At 50.9% G+C, this 21,034-nt stretch overlaps 1 protein-coding gene across 3 annotated transcripts in view; it reads left to right on the top strand.

The window, feature by feature from the left end:
• Positions 1-21,034, top strand: part of numb (NUMB endocytic adaptor protein) — a 100,397-nt gene that overhangs the window by 53,063 nt on the left and 26,300 nt on the right. The window contains exon 1 of one of the 3 annotated variants that reach the window (XM_050180479.3): positions 2,695-3,729. The exons of the other annotated variants lie outside the window; for them this stretch is intronic. Within the exon in view, the coding sequence (XP_050036436.1) occupies positions 3,609-3,729 (121 nt within the window). The 5' untranslated portion in view covers positions 2,695-3,608. Of the gene's footprint in view, positions 1-2,694; positions 3,730-21,034 lie in introns of those variants that run through there. 3 annotated transcript variants of the gene reach the window in all.

Below are 21,034 nucleotides of genomic sequence, written 5' to 3' on the forward strand. Positions count from 1 at the left end.
ATGTGGGTAACGTGACAGGTTCAAGTTAAGTCACGCGAGATATGCGCACCAAGATATCTGAATGAATCATTTGTTACAATCTGCGTGTCATTGATGCTATAATTAGGTACATTGTAATCACGACGACGGGCAACACTGTTTTAGAATCATTTAATGACATGAGCCAAGTGTTACACCAGTTTTGTATGCGCGATAGGTGACATTGTAATGCGAAATTGTCGATAGGGTTAGTAATTGCTCGGTAAACCAAACAATCGTCTGCAAAGAGTCGGATATGAGAAGAAATATTACAAGGCAGGTCATTAATGTGCGCCTAAAAGCACGGGTGTTAAGGATGAAGAGTGTGAGCTGGCGTACAGGCGGCTAGTTAAAAAAAAATCTTCGAATCCAGCTTAGAGCGCACGGATTAATGTTAAGACGGGATAACTTTATTAAAAGACGACCACGAGGGACCTTATCGAACGCTTTTTCGAAACCTAAAAATAATGTGTCAATCGGGATGTTGCGATCTAGGTTTAAATGCAAGTCGTGCAGGAAAAGAGCAGGTTGGGTGTCACAGGAATAATTTTCTGCGCAAACTATGCTGACGTGGGTGAAAAAAAAAAAAAAGGATTGGCGGATGTTAGAAAGTTAGCAATACGTGAGTGTAAAATATGTTCCATTATTTTACAAGAGACGCTTGTTATGGAAATCGAGCGCTAGTTACTCGGTGATGATCGGTTTCTTTTCTTGAAGACTGGGATGACCTTGCCCACCTGCCAGTCACGTGGAATTGAACAGCTGTTAAGTGATTCCTGAAATATGAGTGGTGAAAACAGGACTGCCTGCATACATCTTTAATGTTTTTTAGCACTTTGGCCTTGATGCCATCTACTGCCGTGGATGACGAGTTCTTCAACGATTCAATTACTTTGACAATGCCGGTGGGATCAAATGTGATATTTTGCATGAGCGGATACGCGAAGTATGCTGGATCGGGCAAGCTGTCAGGGGATTCATCAGTAAAAACCGAACTAAATGCTGTGTTAAGATCTGCAATCTCGGTCTCCAGGATAGGAAGTTCAGAGCTATCACCAAGTGAAATCTCATTCCAGTATCTAGTATTTATGATTTTCTAAAATCGCTTTGGGTTTGCTTGCAGCATAGCTGGTAAAGTGGTAGAAGAAGCTCGTGTTTAGTTCGAGCGGTTGTCATATTCTGTTTACACGGATAACACGGGCCAGCTTTAGTTTTCTTCGTGTATTTCTGCTTACGGTAAATTCTGTAGAAGGCTGAAAGTTGGACGAGTTGGTTTGCGTTCTTTGTGAAAAGCAGCACAAATTGAGCACGGGCGTGACAGGTCCGTGTGCTCCTTCTGTCCGTCCGTGTTCGACTCGATTTGCTTTTCACAGTGAAATTCTGTACAGTTAATGTCATGTAATTACTTCGAATTCGCGACGATGCTTGTAAGTGAATTAGAAAAGGGGAAAGAAGGAGACACGAAAACAAGCGAAACGCGTATTCAGAGTTTCGACGGAAGAACCGACCATTTGTATGTCTTGAGGCTTTGCTTGGCATGTAACTCTCGTAACGTCGTCCGCTGCTTGATTTGCATATCGGTGTGTACCGTCCAAGTACTTTTACCTCCGACCAAAGCGAATTAAAGTCGCTGCCAAGCGATGATGCCCCCTGCATAATATCATCCGTTTTTCCGAGCGCAGCCGCTGGGCGCTTGACGTCACCTAGCGAGAACGGCGCGTTTTGTGTGACGCCGCCGGCTGGGTCACGTGTTTCATCGCCAAGGCCGACCAGTACGCTGTGCCCGTGTGTGCCTTTTTCCTTCTTTATTTTCCCCGCGCTCTCAACGGGCTTGCTCACCTCCCCTTGCCGAGCTGCCAGCTTTCGGTTTCTTCGTGTTTTTCCCGTCTTCGCAGGAGCCAGCTCGAGCCGTTTCTCTCCATTCGCACACAACGGCTATGCCGCTGCCGCCGCCGCCGCCTCGTCGGCCTCTCTCTATGCGAATATGGGGCGAATAAAACGTCGCTCATTTCGTCCAGTTGCTTGCGCCGAGGCCTTTGTAGCGCGATGTCGCTGCTCAAGGCGCTCGCTCCTCTGAGCTCCTCTGAACACGCGCGACGCCTCGCTTCTGCCCACGGACGTGGTTCTGAGGCGTTTCGGCCTGCGCTGGCGCCCATTGTCTGACGGCGTCTGCTTCTTTGTAGTCTTCTGCTTCTCCCAGCTGATCGCCGCCTGTTCGTCACGCATGGGCCGCCGTCTGCGGTGGTGCAGCGGCCAACGCCGCCGCGGCCAAGATTGAGATCGCCTCCTCTTGCCCGCCGAGAGGGGAAAGGGAGACTGGAGGCGCAGCTTTTTGCATATCTTTCTCTCTTCTCTGCTTTGCTTTCCTGCTTGCGGGCTGCTTGCGTATGTATGTGTGTGTGTGTGCGTGAATCTTCAGGCAAGCGGTCGTCGTGCGAGGGAATACGGGGACCGCCCCGTGTGGCGCTTTGCCGCTGCTTCACACGCGTACGCCTGCCGACCGACGCCCGTCTTCTCGGTTGCTTCGTGCTGCCACTTGGCTGTCTGCTTTGCCTACGTATTCTGGCCATATCGCTGTCGTCTGCTTCTGTACCAGTCGGTCGCCTTGCCCCTGCCTATGCAACGGTGTTCACATCTGGCGACGATCGACAGCGGCTCGATCGCCAATCGCTCCAGTTTGTGAATACCTGCCGCAAGAACGGTTGCGGGACAGGTTTAGTCGTTTTTATCCGACGAAGAGGGAGCCGCGCGACCGACGTGCATCTGATCCCATCCGGAATCGGCCGCTTTTTCTTTCTTTTTTTCCGCGTGCGTGCGTGGAACCCCGTATAGCCTCATTCTCATCGGCAGTCCCAACGAACGACGCAACTCCCTCGCTCGCCCTCCGCCGCGGTTTTCCCGTGGCCTCCGACGCCGCCACACCGCCTCCTACGTGCGGCTCAACAACCGCCATCGGTGGTGTGTGTGGCCCGACGACTTCGGTAACGATGACGACTACGACGACGACGAGGGTCGGCGACGCGCGGTGATCCGGCTCAACGACTGCGAGGCCAGGACCGGCGCTGCGTTTTGACCGCGGAAGCAGACGACGCGCGGACAGACACCGCCTCCCGGCTGTGCGCGCCGTCGAAAGTTCGTCGTCTGGTGGTCTGCGTTCGGCTGCAGACGGACGGGGTCGCGCAGTGGTTTCGCTAGGCCTAACTGCCCGCTCTCTCACTTACTCCTCTGCGAACGGGTTGTTGCCTTGTCCCGTAGTTGCACGCTTCGACGGTGGCGTAATATTATAGTGATTTCGTGGTTTGTGCGCGCGTGTGTGGCCGTGTGGTTTGTGTGACTTGCGTGTGTGCGTGTGTGTGTGTCTTTTACGACGTCGTTCGCCGTTTTCTCAAGAGTCGCTGGGAGTGTCCGTCAGCAAGCGCTGTGCATACCGTGATAGTGTGAATTCACCGGCCGATACAACATTGCCGGGAGCTGGCTGTCAAGGAGGACACCGGCGATACAGTGCGTCCCGATCGTCGTTAACCCGTCGATTTGGCCTAATAGGAACTGCAGTAAGAAGAAAGCGGAAGCTCGGCGCTTTCTCCCCAGCCATGGGGCAACCGCATAGCCGAGCAGCGCCCGGTGGTATGGGCTACACGAACCAGGGCGGATCGCCGGAACTGAGGCCGCGGCGGCATTCCACGCGACTGTCGGCGCGTCGCGCCCGCGTCGGTGAGTCTCCTGCGTACGAAACGAGCTGCAGCTGGCTATGACTGACTGACGTTTGTCGTCATGTGGAGTTTCCCATTAAAATTGCTGCACATGAAACTCGGGCGCGGGGCGATATCGTTCAGCCGTACTGCGGGAATAATAATAGCACGCGGATTTATATGATATCCGTGCTCGTGGCTTCAGAGGTTCTTGTAGAGTTAGTTATTTACCGTACGTTCCTGACTAAATTTACTGGCCTAAATTTCGAAGCAATCCGACTTTTCTAAACGCAGAGCACAATGAAAATCGGCGCACACGAATAAGTAGTGCGAATTGTTGCGTTTATACCTTCGTATTTCGTTGAAATTGATTCATTTGTGAATTCGCAAAGCCGTTTGAAGATTAGGACTTGAAGTTTGAGCAGATTTATGTATTGACCATCATTCGGCTGTGCGCTGAACCGCGCCGTGCTTGCAGCTCCGACAGACGCTGTACTAGCGCCAGTTTTTTTTTTTTTTCTTTGTATGTGTGTTTTCTTCTTTTTTTTCTTTTTTTTTCTTTTTTTTTTTAAAGGAAACTGTGCGGGCTTACTGGCATTTGGCGTTACGTGTATCAGGCGCGACAAATCTTTCGCGGCGTCGATCGTATGACACAACTCGAGACTGGCAGAATGCAATGACTTCGATCGGGCTTTTTTTTTTCTTTTTTCTTCTTTTTTCTTCCCGAAACCGCACGGATTCTTCTGGAAGCTCCATCCACCCCTGCCGTGGGCTCAGTGTACAGGTAGCGTCGTTACGGGTGCGTCATGCGACGGATTGCTTAACGCTGTATGAAGGAAACACGCGTCTCGAAATGCAGCGGGGTGGCCGACGACGTATTGGACGTGCTCGGTCTACGACATTTCGCCAGATGCGTGTCGCATTTAAACCCGCGCACATAACTGCACCGCCCCGTCGCAGAAACGGAAGCAAACTGCAACGGAGTTATTGCCACCTTGTCTTTTCGTGTTAAACGTGATTTTTTTTTTTAATCCACTATAGCCACAAACACAAGGCAAACAAACTTCCGACGACAGCTGGATTGTTGCAGGTTTCAAACCTAGGGTTTGACGAAAGCTCGTCTGGTCGGGAATGATCGCGGTACACGGACACTGAGAACACACGGACAGCGAGGGTTTGTTACTCCGCCAGCCAATCGCAGAAGCAAACATGGCGTCGTACTTGATACCCCCCGGAGCGTCTGCTGTTCTCCGAGTCTTTTCATGGGTGGAAGCGATGAGATGTGCACCAGACATGGATAAAGTGTATTTAGTCTGAGACTCTACAAAAGTCTGCGGTGCAGCTCATTTCACTGCCGAGCCCGTTTTACTCATGATACTTCACTGCCAGCTGAAGTGAAACTTGGCAATAAATTGCAGCAATGCAGGCGTTTTATTTCACTTCAGTAAGGAATTGGGCTTTAACCGGTTCACCATAATAGACGAGTGAAAACGAATAAAATTACGCGCTTATAACCTTATTTTTGGGGTCCCTGATTGGGTAACAGGAAAAGTTTGAAGTACAAATTATTTGCAGCCTCGCGGAGGAAGAGTGGCTGGCGCTTATGAGCGCGTGGGCAGGGCTTCACTGCAGACTTAAGTTGTATCCGACTGTAGAAGTTTAAAAGAACAAAAGTACGAGTGCCAAGACATTTTGTGGTTGGTTTCCGCGTTTTTTACGCAACTGTTCCCGGTTATGCTTCTGTGTCGTGCCTTTCGATGTGCACCGCATAAGGGTCGTTGACCCCTAATAGGCATGGTGCCAAAGCTTAGTGCACCGAGAATATTGCGACGCGCTTATGAACCAACAGCGCATCAGTTGTATAGCTTGGTCTTGCTACCACCTGCAATTACAGCTCCAAATAGGTGAATAGCACCCCAGGCAAGGTTACGTCAGTTTCTCGTCTTGCGTGTACTTAGCCATCCATCTCACCACAAGTGCAGTTGCATCGCGTTTGGGATCGAGAGAGAGCTAAAGAAAGAAAGAAAGAAAGAAAGAAAGAAAGGAAAAAGATGTCCTCTATTTTTCATATATACGTGGTGAAAGCACACTAGACAAAAGTAAATACAGAAAGAGTTCTCGAATGGAAGCCACTGACCTTTCATATTACGCATATTGAAAAACTGAAATGTAGGCAGACGGACACAAAACAAGTCCAAAGCCCCCTTAAGCAAGACTTTTGTTCTTTTTCAAGCTCTGAAATTACAACGAAAGCACCTGCTGAATATGCACAATTCCACAAGACGACAGAAAAGAATCCCTTAGTACACTTTAAAAAAAGAAAAAGTTCGATCGTTCTAGCTTACATCAAATCAATGCAAGGATGTAGAAGAAATACAGCAATTGATCGTGAATTTTCGAAATTGAACATTTGGACATGCTTCGTAAAACATTTGAATATGTAAAGGTACACAGCAACTGGCAATCGTAAATTTAATCGTTATATAGTGAAGAAATAAAAGATAGGAAACTACGCTCACAATGTAGTCTGTGTTTGACGTTCGAGTAAACGATAGCCACATCGATCGTGTGCCGTCGAAGCCTCTTTCGACATATTCTGGTGTTTATACCGATCGTGCGATCACGTCATCGGAAGGCGGTTGCGCAGCCCTAATACAGGAAATAAGAAACGCTGGGAACACACCTAACGTCATTTGCATTTCTCGCGTATACTGGAGTGCATAAGAGATTGCGCGAATTTTATATCGAGACACCCGCTGCGTAACAGCGGTGTACTTAACCCCGAAGGAAGCGTCCTCCAAAGTCATTTGCATATTTACGATATATGTATTACTACGAGCACCGAGCGGTCGTAAAGATCGGCCGGACTCGATTCGCCGGCCGCGACTGTCGAACGTGATAGCGCAGTGACGCTGGAATGTACGTCAGTGAAGAAAGACCAGCATTAAAAGTTTTACTTGAGGGTGCTTTGGACAAGGCAAGAAGGTATCGGGGCGTAATCTATCGATGCCAGTGCGAGGCTTTACTGTCAGTTCCCGCTATGACCCAGCGTCCGCTGCGTTCTTCAAAGAACAAGTCTCAAACGGAGTTTTTCATCAAGAAAAATATTTCTTGCCACGGAGGGCACGTCCATCGACAAAGTTTGTGTTGAAAATTAATTTGTGTAGTGATCACCTATTCGGCAGTTGGTTTGCTGAACTATCCACAGCTAAAATGTCGCTACAGCGTATCTAGAACGCGACTGAGGGCCACGCGTCAAGTTTGCCTTGCTTAAATCCGAATCTTATGGTATCAAAACACGCCGAATATATGTTACCTTGGGCATTACAACCGCGGCTGCTCCGAACGTTCCAACGGATCCATTCAATACAGCGTCCCTCTCAAGGGGCACTCCGTGATGCTTACTTGAGTGGGGCAGCTTTAGGACTCACAAACATGTCAACCGTCACCATTCTGTTAACAACATTTGAAAGTAATTGTCATGCAGTCCTCTGTCCACGTGTGACAGAGCTGTTCTGAACCTCGCTTTGCGGCAGCAGCTCCTCTGTGGCTATTCCGGTACATCAGACCAGTGTCGAGTGACCCCTGGAGAACAGCGTCCGCGTTCGATCACTTTCGGGGCCATACTTTTTCTGAGTGACGTGGCCACATACTGGTGCGACCCGTCACTGGAGCGAAGGGTTTTCTGCCAGGCGGCTTAGCCAGTCAGCGTCCACGGAAAGAGATATCTCCGGAAGTGGTGGGGCGGGAATTTATTTGCCGCCACGGTATACGCGGAAAGGCGTCCGTGAAAGCCCGTTCAGATGGCGCTCAGTCAGTTGTGCCTTTGTGACGATAGCTGAAGAAAGTTGCACCCAGGCAGTAACGAACGTCCTTGCGTTTCTCTTGCGCAAATCGGCTGTCTTACCAGACTCTCGCAACCCGTTGCACGTGAAGAAAAAAACACACACACGCACACACACACGCGCGCGCACGCGCACACACACACACACACACAGATATATATATATATATATATATATATATATATATATATATATATATATATATATATATATATATATATATATATATATATATATATATATATATATATATATATATATATATATATATATATATATATATATATATATATATATATATATATATATATATATATATATATATATATATATATATATTATATATATATATATATATATATATATATAACAATGTTATCGTAATGCGACGTATCGTCCCACAATGTCACGAGCTGTTATGATTCGCTTCATACACCCAGTACTGTAGCTATTGGCGCTTACACTTCCGGGCAGTTGATGCGGCTGGAGCGAAACTGAATAGTTGAAAATCGAGCGAGGCTGAGATCAGGATAACAAACACGCGCGCAAAAGAAACAACAAGAGGGGTGAGACATGACACTAGAAGTGACTTTACTACGGCCTCTGTACACAAACCCTCTATGTCTGTCTGTGCGCGCGCACGTGCTTGTGTTTGGTTGGGGGTGAGGGGGGGGGGGGGGGGGGCAGGATGAGTGCGGTCGTGTTCCGTCACCGCGTGTAAGCCTCATTTCCGGCTCAATATTATCTCACGGCCTGTTCTTCTCTTTCGTCTCCACAGCCATCCCGCTTACTCTCGTTCAGCCCCCCCCCATCCCCGCCCCCTTTTACCCCTCGACCGAATTCGACACGACGCGCTGTTTGGGAAACACTGTGCGCGAGTGCTGTCTTGGTCACCTTCCTGCGGGGCTTGCTATTCGCCTGCACGTTCTCTCTCTCTCTCTCTCTCTCTCTGCGTTACGCGACGAGGACCGTGCCGTCCAACAACAAGATCGAGTGGCGATCGATGCCCGACCCCATTGTTTTCCCGCGGATGGCTCGCCTCGGGTTTCCGGGATGGCCGGCGATATCGCTGCTGCTGCTGCTTTCCCGTGGTACAGGGTTCGCGTTTGCGCATGACTGCGCTTCGCGTACGCGCTTGCGTTGACGCGCACGACCGCATTTCGTGCACTCTTTCTTTGCCACGTATAGGCGTTCACGCGTCGGCGTCGGGAGTGAGATATCTCCAAGATCCGCGAAGCGCCATGATGTTGGGCTGTGGGCGTCTTTCGCGGTATTGAAAAGTTACGAAAGCGCCGAGAGCTAGCTGCAGCCATTTGGCATTCTGGCATTGCGTTCGGCGTCGCACTGCTGAAATCGAAGGCGCGGTTTCGATCCCGACCTCATTTCGATAAGGGGGGTTGGGGGGGGGGGGGGTGAAAAGTAAAACAAAAGAAAGAACTCGTGTACTTCGATTTAGGCGCACGTTAAAGAACCCTGGGTGGTCAAGATTAATACTTCCCCCTCCCTCCTACGGCGTGCCTCGTAATCGGATCGTTGTTTCGGGACGTAACACCCTGGAATTTAAATTACAATCGACGTGAGGTGAAGAAAACGCCCAGACGTGTACAGTTTTGCTAGTTGACGCGGTTTATATAATATAGCTTGGGTGGAGTGGGCCCCGACAGAAAAAAAGAAAAAGCGCACCTCATGAGAAAACCAAGACGAGTTTGTTTTGGCCTTTCTTGTCTCTCGCACATTTTCCACGCGACGCGAAGAAAGCATGATATTTGTCGATGCGCACGACCGCGAGCCCCCTTGCTACGGTGGCACCGTAACCTTGCCGTTGCCTGTGGCCGCATGGCGCGTGCCGCCAGATCTCTGAGGCCATGGTGGCCGCTAGATAGTTCACGTGCTTCCCGCAAGTCGGCGAGTCAGATACGGTCTTGGTGGAGTTACTGTATATGCTAACAAAAAAGTAGCATGTACAGTAGCTCTTGGTCATGGAGACAGTAAATAGCTAAATTACATGTGCGAGCACTGGGCATCACAGTTGAGGCCAAACGAGTGGGCCCAGCATGTGATCGTTACGGCAGAGCGCACGGTAGATTTTAGTGCGCCGCCGCCCTGTAGGCAGAGCCAACGTTACTTGGGCAGAGTTACTCACTGCGCAGTAGAGCTACAGCAGAAGTACAGGGCAGGGCCGCCGAACAAGTGCTAGTCGATTAAAAGCTACCGGGAACCAAACATTCCCGGCCTAGTCTCAGAGGTGACGTGTTGGGGCGACACGGTGAGGGAAAGAGCAAAGGGAATGGCTTTCACAGATAGTTCGCTTGCCATGGTTAGCTGCGTGACTCCATGCTTCATGCTCCCTCCTAGTCTTATTTGCTTTCTCTATGGTTGCGGTGAATACTGCCAACGCTACCTAATCCGCTGAATATGTAAGTGTAGACAACCAACCCGAAGTGCGTGTTATCCGGTCCCTCTCATCTGTCACCATTTACCGGTGCTCTCTCCCTCTCTCTCTCGTAGTGACTCCTCCTCGAAGGGTTAATCATAGAATAAAGAACCGACTGGGTTAATGTTACCCATGCGGCAACTCGGCGCACCACGGGGCCGCCGCTGCAGCGATAGATAACGCGCGTGTATTTGCCTTGCGCCTGAGCAGATATACACGTATAGGTTTTTCTTTCCCCTCGGCCGACCTTGATAACGGAAGTTGCGCTCCTTGTGCCTGGCTGCCGTTGTGTTGTTGTGTGTGAGGCGCGCGCGCCGTCTCCCAAGTGAGACATTCATTACCTCCCTTGTTCGACGCCGGAAAGGTCAGGCGTATCGTATCTGCGTGGCCGCGTCCTCCGCGGCTTCTCTTCCGGGCGTCGTTGTAGAACAATCGCCGCCGGCCCGTAGCGTGCGAATACGAAGCGATGTCCTTTCCGGACCAAGGGAGGCGGCACTGTTTTATATGCGTGCTACAAGGCCGGGTAAACATGCTTGTTTGTTGTGTGGAGCCTGTTGGTATACGTCACGTCCCCCTAAAGGAGTAGTGGCATCCTATTTCAGACTTTTTTTTTAACGTTAAATGAAAGTCTTATGGACCTCTAAACACCAGAGAATTATCCTTGCAAGCCTCAGATCGCCCTGAATAATTTAACGTAATAGCTTTTCTACAGCCGGTTTCGGTTTCGTTTCTGTTGTGTAGTGACGTCAAGACCCAGAACGTGGTCGCGCTGGAACAGTAGTACATTGTAGTGTTTTGAAACTCGCTCCGGCTCGCTCGTTCGTCTGCTATGCCGCTACATCAGACCCGAGGCACACGCACGTTCAAACGGCGGTGTCTGACGTGCGTTATTAGGGGAAGCGTCGCCGTCATTGCTCGGTAAATAACTGTTATTTCCAGACAATCCGGTGTCCAGTTAAGCGTCATCTGCTGTCGATACTGGTATAATAAGCAGACGACGATGCCAGCGAGACTCGTGTTGTACAATTGCAGACGACGTCTGCCTCGAATGGGCGTTCGGTCCGTCCCTCGCATCGTCCGCTCGTCTTCGCCACGCACGTGCTTCTCGTTTGCACGTCGTCGTCGTCGTCGTCATCGTCGTCATCGTCGTCTGCTTGCTTGAATGAAGAAGGTCGTCCAGCAGATGGATGCTTCGTCGCACATCCGGCCTCTGTGTCAATCCCCTTCCTCGTCCTCCCGCTTCGCTTCAAAAGCATGGCTGATCATGCAGGCGCTGGGGGCCGTGCCAAGCGGCGGTCATATACGCGGCGAACGACGATGTGCACATTGCTCGCTGTGGGCAACAGGGCTGCTGTGGATTCAGAGCACGTTGATGGGCGGTTAGCCTTGGGGAAGAAAGAAAGAAGAAAACCCGAGCCCAAATAGGCCTCTAGTACGACGTGTTGTTGCGAAAGGCTCAGAATGTGAGCGCTATATGTGTATTGTATATACGTATACATCCAGCCGACTCATCTTCGCGGGCGCCAGCCGACGACGCATTTACTATACAGTCGTGATTGTCTCCTGCGAACGTGCGCCGCGTTTTCGAGTCTGCAATGCGAAGGTCGCGTTGCCTGCTGGTCGCGGGGCGGTGTTCGGATGGCATTTCTTGTTTCTTTACTTTAATTTAAACCTGCTACATCCAGGCTAACCCCGCCTGCTTCAACACCACCACCACCACCACCACCACCAGCTATACTCATGATGCTGTAACACGGCGTTTTGTGTCCGTCATACTTCTCAATGAGCTGACCGTGCTGCAATCTTGAATGCCATTTTTTATTGGAGGAGGGCCTTTGTCTTGAAATCTATGAGTTGCAGAAAGAGATTCGATATATAGCTGAACGTGCCGTAAAAGTTGTTCGTAAGCAGCCACATGTTCTGCTATCGCTGTGCGACTTCGTGTGCATTCCACAATACTTCACTAGACAGTTGCTAGAGAGAGAGAGAGAACAACTTTAGTGAAAATGCCTGCAGAGTCGGTTAGGCTCCCTCCACGCAGGGAGCCTAACCACGCAGGGAACCACGCAGGGAGCCAGTTGCTAAACAGTTATTTTTGTCTATTTCGATCATTGCTAGCTCGTGTGCGGGCATTTGCAACAAGCGCTTTCCTTGTATACCTGTATTTCCGCGACTTGCTATAGGAACGGCCCGTACAGTCAACCCCGATGTGGACGCGGCTTCCGAAGAAGCCTATGCAACACTTGCTGTAGAGTGCGTCAGGGCGTATGCGGTGCGAATTTCGACCGAAATGATGAGGGCGTTCTGCGTTTGAGCGCAAGCGGTAAAAATAAACTCCCAGCGCACTTTCCCGTCGGGGAAGTATGCAAGGGCGGAGCAGCTTTCGGCGTTCGCGGCGCGAACTTGACTTCCCGTCGTCCGTGCACATAACCGCCCGTAAAGCCCCGCCGCATAGCGTTTCCCGCCCAGACGGTCTTTAAGTGCACACGTGTACAAAGGAAAGACTACGAGCCGGCCTTCGCGAATGTGTATGTACGCCTTTACAGTGTACGAAGAAATCCTTCCTGGAAGAGACTCCCCGTTGTGGCGTGTAGTGGCTGTTGTGGCGTTGCGATGCTGAGCCCGAGGGTGCAGGATCCAACTCCGGCATTTCGACGGGGGCGAAATGCAAAAACGCCGGTGTATCGTGCAGTAATCATCGTCGGCCTATTTATATGTCCACTGCAGGACTGATTCCAACCTGCGTCTCCAAATTTCCTGATTTCGTCACCTCGCCTGGCTTCCTGCCGTCCTCGACTGCGCTTCCCTTCTTCTCTTGGCACCCATTCTGTAACTATCTAATGGTCCACCAGTTATCCATCCTACGCATTACATAGTCTGCCGAGCTCCACCTTTTTTTTTTTTCTTCTCTTAATGTCACTTAGAATTTTGGCTAACCCCATTTGCTCTCTGATCCACACCGCTTTCTTCCTGTCTCTAAACTTTACGCCTAACATTCTTCGTTCCATCGCTCTTTGCGCGGTCCGCAACTTGTTCTCGAGCTCCTTTGTCAACCTCCAAGTTTCTGCCCCATATGTTAGCCCCGGTAGAATGCATTGATTGTACACCTTTCTTTTCAATGATAGTGGTAAGCTCCCAGTCAGGACCTGGCAATGCCTGCCGTATGTTCTCCAATCCATTTTTATTCTGCTATAAATTTCCTTCTCATGACCAGGCTCCCCTGCGAGTCATCGATCTAGGTAAACGTACTCCTTCACAGACTCTATAGAGGCTGACTGGCGATCCTGAACTCTTGTTCCCTCGCCAGGCTATTGAACATTATCTTTGTCTTGTGCATATTAATCTTCAACCCCACTCTTACAGGCTTTCTCTGTTAAGGTCCTCAATAATTTGTTGTAACTCGTCTGCAGTGTTGCTGAATAGAACAATGTCATCTGAAAACCGAAAGTTGCCGAGATATTCGCCGTCGATCCTCACTCCTAAGGCTTCCCAGTTAAATAGCTTGAATACTTCTTCTAAGCATGCATTGAACAGTGTACGTGTGTGTTACCGGCGGCGGTCTGCTCTGGACCAGCGTCATTTTCACTTCGCTCCTCGAAGAGACGGGACGTGTGTCGAGTGAGCTCCCGAAGAACACTTGCAATATGTGGTGTGAGCGCCAGTGCGGGCATGACTCCTCCCCCGGAGGAATGTTTCTGGCTACGCCACGCACTGCTCGCAAGATGTCGACACAGGCGTTGCCGTCACCATCTGTACGTCTTCCGGTGTCGCAAGTGAACTGCGATGGTGCCTCCACAAATCACACCTGTCAGCCGCTTGCCGGCTTCCTCCAGTGCGTGAAACGCGCGTCGGCGTAGCCATGTATGCAGCGTCATCGCGCAGCTGGTCGCGCTTCCGAGTAGCGTGGCCGACGGTCGTACTGCGCCGAGGAGTAAGGGACACGCGATTCAAACGTCGAGAGATGGGCGGGCGTTGCACCTCGTGCGGAAACTACACGACCGTGTCCTTTGGGAAAAGAATACCCTCCTAGCGCATTGCATTTCGAGTTTACGCGTTACTTAATTTCTTGCCCTAGTCGCGGACCCTCATTTCTTACATGGATCGTGGTCACATTCTAAGCGTTCTGGCATGGAGTAAGTTTGCTATCATTTTGTTTGGCTTCTGAGTTAACTTATGGGGAGGGGGGGGGGGGGGGATCATGCAGGAGCGAGGACGGGTGGTGCTTATGGTGATCGCATAGTCGTCTCTGGGTCCACTATTTCTTAAACTCTCAGCTAATTAATTGTGCGCGCGGGTAACTTTCGTATACGCTGAATAACGTAATCGCGACACCGCTATACTTCGGTCACGCTGCGTTTACCTAAACCAGCATTGTTACACGGATGCCCCCCTCCCTCCCCCAGCCCCCCTGCCATTCTGACGTCGCCCTGTTCGCAACTTCCGACTCAAGTAACGTTAGGGGGAGGTACTTTCTTACTCGATCCTGACGTTCTTGGTGGGTAGCCCCGTTACACTGTACTAGAATAATATACCCGTCTTCTTTCCGATGCCAGGAAGCGAGACGTCGGAACGGGACGTCGTGCACGCGCCCCCCTCTTCCGGGCGGGCGATGTGGGCTGCAGGGAGGAGGGATCGAGCGTGTAACATGCGTGCGATACGAAAAGCCGCCGGCTCGGTTGGTGCTTCGGGAGGGAAGGGGTAACGCAAAGCGGGGACTTTTGTTTCGCCCACCCCGCTGAAGTTTTCGCTGAACCACACCGTGAGCGTGTTTTCGTTTTTACTTTCCGTCTTTATTTTAGTTTTTCCGTTTCTCTGCCCTCACCTCTCGTTTATTTCTCTTCTCTCCTTTTCCGCATAGGAGCTCTCTCGCTCTCTCTCTCTCTCTCTCTCTCTCTCTCTCTCTCTGCGTGAGCCGGGTCTGCCTGAATGTTTCGGATACTGTCCGGGAGACCCTTTTCCGGGTGTCTGCACACAACCACACAGGCGCACACACACCTGTCTGTCTTGCCTCTGTGTCTGGGCGTACACGCGTTTGTGCCTGCTTTCCGCTTTTTCTTTTTCTTTCTCGGTTGCCCGTGCCTGACTTGCACGGCGTCGACGCTCGTGACGACTCTTCCCTCTGGTAACCCACATAAGCGACCCTCAACCCCGCGACGACGCGTTCTTCCTTCCTCGAAAGCGACGACGAGAAGCTAACCTCACCGCCGTCGGCGCTTTCATCCGCCTTCTCGTTCCTTTCTTTCTTTTTTTTTCTTCTCGCTGTTCTTGTTTTATGTTTCACCTCGTATTTTAAGTTAATTTGCAGTTTTTTGTCTGTCTGCGTCTTGCCCGGCCTATTCTTGGTGTCCGGTCTGCACGTTCCGAAAGGAATCCGCGGGAGAAACGGTAGTCCGTGGGAAATCGAGAGCATACGTCTCTCGATCCTGCTTTTAATGGGTAAATGTGAACGAGATTTAAAATAAAAACGAAACAGGGAGAGAAGAAAAAAGAAAGAAAAGGTCATTCGTGTATAGTATGATCGCGCGTGCGTGTGGTCCGGTTTTGAAACCACTGTCTCGAAGAGCAAAGCAAGAATATAAAGGGAAGCAGTTTCCGTGGCCTAACGCTTCTCGCTTCCACGATGGCCGTGGCGCGGTTGGCTTCGCTTGTGGCGTTTTCTTTTTTTTTTTTTTTACCCCTCGCTATTTTAAATAATTTTCTGGCATGTTGTGGTCGAACGTGTTGGCGAGCAGTGATCGTGGTGCAGACTTACTTACCCGTATAATCTTCCGTGTCACGACTTGTGGTCAGAGCTATAGCTTCTCTCTTTGTATTTACTTTTGTATCTGATTGTACTACCTTTGATCTATACCTCTTATTAAGTTTGATTACGACTAGTGCTGCCTTCTCATTAACGCTGTATAATTCGTCCATGTTGCCCGCAATGTCCTTATGGATTAGGAATCCTACCCCGTATTGCTTCTTATCTGGAAGACCTCCATAGCAGAGGACACGGCCCTTATTCACAATGTATAAGCTGTCTGTTTTTCCGTCTGATTGGTTTAATATCTGGGGACGTGGGCGCGGGTAAGCCTTAGCCCGGATCCAACACTGAGTTCCCCTATTCAAGTGCATGTAAAACGCGTAAATTCCCTCTTGAGACAACCACTACGCCGTTTTGAATTAAATTTCTTGCATTTGAGTGACAAAAGTTAAATTCTAGCAACTATATGACTAGCAGAATTTAAACTTATGACCTCGAACTTTTTGCATAAAACTGTTAACATAAAATTTGTTAGTGTTTAGAACGGTTTTTCAACAGTATACTGCTCGCAGTGAAGCGGTACATTTAAAATCGGTGTATAATACATCAATTTTGTCCGCTTTAGATGTATTACTAAGTGTAGTTTACAGATTTGCGATATCGCTTTCTTTATTATTATTATAGAGTGACAGAGCTGTTATGTGGACACTTGCGAATCTCTTTTGACTATATATATATATATATATATATATATATATATAATATTTGTGGCACAGATTGAAACTCCACTGTTTACTTTTAATAAATTTTGTCTTCTTTCTTTTAAATGCTACAAACAATCAAATTCGGTGAAGTGGTTTCCGAGAAAGAACGATTTCTCCGTTACCGCCTATTTGGATGGGAGCTCCCGTGCTAAGCATTGCCCTTAAACACGGCGTTGTTAGACCAGCGACCGGATGGCGTATACGATTGGCGTGCACCGCTGCGAAAAGCCCTTCTTTACCAGCCATTTTCGTTTTAACGCGACAGCGTTAAGGAGCTCGTGTTGCAGAAAATCCGGTGTCGTCGGTGTCAGCGGCGTTGGCCGTGAGCGATAAATACCAGAAGGCACTTCATAAATAAAAAAACGACTTGCAAGATGGGCTGGTGTGAAACGGAGACGCTACTACTCAGCCACGAGTTCGCTCCTTCAAAACGGGACAAAATCGCCTCTAGTGAATGCGGTGTTGCCTTAGAAACGTGCCATAGAAAGTTATACTGCGGTGTATATCGGTAATTATGACCATGTAACTTACAGAAGTCTCAGTTTCACGAGTAGCGAAGTGCGTATCCGCTACATTTCTTCTGCGCTCTGCACACACGCAGAGACATCTTGCGGCAAACACAGAAGACCTCCTCCTCGCAATGTACGGCGCTGCCGCGACACGTGGCGCGCTACTCGCCCGATGATCGCGTCCGCCTTCATGGCGCGTCGGGGCCCTGTGCCGATCGCGACGTTTGGCTGGCGTAGCGCGTTTGATTAGGCGGTGCGAACGGGGTGCGATAACGCTGTCGCGTTCCACTCTTGAAGGCGAAGCTTAAGCGTCCTCCAAATTTTTTACTCTATTGCACGAATGTATATATAAGGTTCGATCGTTTTCTTCCCTGGGTTTTAAATAAGCGCTCTCGTGTAATTATCCGTTTGGCAGGCGTGACATCTCTCCCTGCTCATTGCATCCACAAATGACATCTGCCTGGGGCGTGCGCTTTACGATCGCGTTCCGTGAATTTAGCAAGCGCCTTCGGGGGGGGGGGGGGGGGGGAAGAAACAAAAGAAAGAAAACCGGTCTCTACCTCTCTCTCGCGTTCCAACGCAGTCTGCGAGTGTTTTGCTTATAGTTAAGTGGTTTCCGTTTACTTTCATTATTTTTCCCATTAGCTAAGGAAAGGCGCCGAGCCAGCCGAACGCAACGTGCACGCAGGGTGCAGTGTACTAACCGCTTCCTGTCGCCAATGCGCCTGCGTCGTTTTCGCGGGACAGGCGCGTCCTTGACTGCAGCACGAGTTTATGTGGGTATACCGTGCCAACATTCGGGCCGAACTGCTCTTGCCACTTGGTTGGCGGCCGTCGGTTGCAGGAACGTGCGTGCGTGCTCGTTATTCGATGTCAGCGCATTGCAATTTGCGTGCAGTGTTGCTTGAACTACAAGCTGTGACTATGTAGACTTCCCTGGCCCCACAAAGGCGGGGGACGCGAAAGGTGGGAGGCGGCGAAGAACCGAGAGCGTGACCTCGGTGCGCACTAATTGCAGCGCAGCCGGGTCCCGATGCGTGGTTTTGATTCGACCCGCTGCCGTGTAGCTTGTACTGTAGTGGCTGCGGCGTTGCGCTGTTGAGCTCGAGGTCGCGGGTTCCGTACCGGCCGCGGTGGCTGGCGCATTTCGATGGGGGCGGAATGTAAGAACGCCCTCGTATATACGCTCGTGGAAAAAAAGAAAACGAGTCCAGACACAGAGGCAAGACAGACAGGCGCGCGCGCGCGCGCGCGTGTGTGTGTGTGTGTGTGTGTGTGTGTGTGTGTGTGTGTGTGTGTGTGTGTGTGTGTGTGTGTGTGTGTGTGTGTGTGTGTGTGTGTGCGCGTGTGCTGCTGCAAGACCGATATGCTTTTTGGATGTCTGCAAGCTGACCGTAATAACTTTTCAACAAGTGCGTCTCTCTTTGTTTTTTGGTTTCATTTTTTTTTTTGGGGGGGGGGGCGGAGGGAATTTGACAGGATGACACGGCGCGTTCCTCCGTAGCTCTCTCTACGCCTACGTTTCTGTACAGTATAGCTGCTAGGGTCGGTCATCCCGGCAGAAGAGCTGCCGTACTCCATTTAACTTTGCGCAGGCCGGTGTGCGAAAACCGGCAGAAAGCCAAACTGCGGTCGGGACGTGCGGGACCACGCCCCTGCAAGCGGGGCGTGTCCCGCTTGAACTGTCTACGCGGGCGTGCTGCGGTCACCTTGCGGGCACGTGTTCCAAGAGCAGCGTTTTCTTTTCGATCTCCTCGAAGCCGGACGGTCTCGGCTGGAGCGGACGTTTATACGAAAGGAGGTTGTTTGTGGGCACGCTTGTGGGGGGGCGGCTTGCACGAACATTTAATGGCGAAAGTAACAACGAATTTAAGAACGCGTTCTTAAATGTTCCACAGACAACGCCTGGCCCGCACAAGAACGGGTCCCTAAATTGTTACTTTGTTACAAAGGTGCATATGCGCGCGTACGACCTCGCTATAGCGAATTCACCCTCTGCAGTGGCACTGGGAGCTTGTTACGTTGTTAGTGAAATTGTTACGTTGTTACTATCGTTATTAAATGTTCGTGCAAGCCGCCCGTGGTCAACAGCAGGTTCGCTTCGCTGCGTTTATAGTGTGGCTGACAGAACGCAGCCGCGAGAACGTGGTGACGGAAACGAACGGTCGTCGCTGTGGCCACGTTAAATCGTGCGAACGTGGTGTTTTCTGAAAAATGCCTGAAGGTTACAAAAGAAAACACCAGGACATACTGTACGCAATGGGCAACAAACGCATTCCTTGAATCAGTCGCGCTGCATTTTATCGCCCGGTCTCCCTTTCGGTGCACATAAAGAACCTCAGGTGGTCCGAATTTCCGGAGTCCCTAGCTGTGGCCTGTCTCGTAATCAGATAGTGGTTTTGGCACGTAAAACCCCATAATTTAATATATATATTTTTTTTATCGCCCGGTCTCCCAATTGCTTCGCGCTACACAGACGAAACGCGGAGAGACTGGCTCTGTCAACGTGTGATTTCATAGAGGGTTGGCATGTAAACGTTGATACTTTATCAAACTGTGTGCAGCGGACATTTGGGGAGTCTAGTGGGGGGAGGAGGGGGCGTAGTAGTAAACCTCACAACCCACTTCCGACGCGTCGGCACCGTGTAAGTGTATTGGCTTTTAAGCAGAGGCTGCTCGAAATGTACGGCAACCGCACGTATTTTTTTAACGACTCGTGCAAGTAACGGGACCGCACCGATCTTTCATCCCCTCGCCTTTTTTTTTTTTTTCGTATAGTTGCGGCACTGTGTATGGTTGGTGCGGAGGCCGTCTCTGCGGTGGCGTGCACGTTTTTGACCCAGCAGAAAACAAAAAGGGGGGTGGTTGATTGCGAGGTCTGGCGGGGGACGCGCGAGGCCGACCGTCGTGACTGGATCGATAGCTCGCTCGCCGGCTGGTGGTATATACACACACTAGCGAACGCGTGCGTCCGTGCGTGCGTGCACAAAGGCGTTTTCGAAAGACGAGCCGCGTCCTTTTTCGTGGATCGTCGGGACGGACACCCGAGGACGCCTGCTTGCGTGCGTTTCGGTTCGCTCCTTGTAAGTTCGTGCTGGCTTTAGGGCCCACGAAAGTGTTGGCGCGAGGCAAACACACTGGACGTGACCTTTTTTTTTTCCCTTCGCGTCGAGGGGCACAGCCGAACGTGTCGGTGTCTCCGCGCGCGAAAGCGTGACCGCCCGCGTGACACCGGGTGTCCGCGGCGGCGGCTTGGCTGCGTGTGCATCAAGACGGCGGTGGCACGGTTGTGCTCGAGGACGGGTGCAGCAGCATCGCGTCCGAGGTCGGCTTTACGCGCTCACCGGGCCGTGCCTTCGGCCCGCCGTACGGGAACAGATGCGCCGTGCCGTGAATGTGTCGCAACGAAAGTCGAATCGTGAGGCTCCTCCTCGCTGCCACAAGCGTTCTCCCGTCGCTCGTTGGGAAAGAGAGTTGCGAGGATAACGCGAACTTTCGCTCGTAAGTTTGAGCCGCGCGTGGAGCGTTTCCCACCGGTACGCGGTCTGGCGTCACACCGCGCCCGCTGTGTCGTGGGAACCGGCGCCGTCGGGAGGTCGCCTCGCGAGCCGCTTAGGTTCCACTTGTTTGGTTAGGTTTAGATGGAGAACGAAGGCTTTCGACGAGCGTGTCTGTTTCACTCCTTGCGTGTGCCGTACAGACCAAGCTGTGCACGTTTGTAGGCGGTGGTGGAGCATTCGTCCATAGGCGACTACGTTGACACATTTTCTTTTCTTCTTTTTTTTTCGATGTTCGCCGTTCGCCGCTTTGAAGAATGAAATTTGCCAATGAACTTTTGAATACGCGAGCTTGGGGGGCTTCCGAGAAAACGCACGCCGCCCGTGCGCCGTCAGACTTTGAACTGGGCCTCGTGCGCGCGTGGGTGCATCCCAGTGCCCCCCCCACTCCCCCCTTCGAAAAAAGAACCGCCCGCTCCGCCGCTACGAGCAGCCGCGGCCTTGGCATGCGCCGAGCGTACGGAAGCCGTCCGTC

The sequence above is a fragment of the Dermacentor andersoni genome, chromosome 7 (assembly GCF_023375885.2).
Source record: "Dermacentor andersoni chromosome 7, qqDerAnde1_hic_scaffold, whole genome shotgun sequence".
NCBI lineage: Eukaryota > Metazoa > Arthropoda > Arachnida > Ixodida > Ixodidae > Dermacentor > Dermacentor andersoni.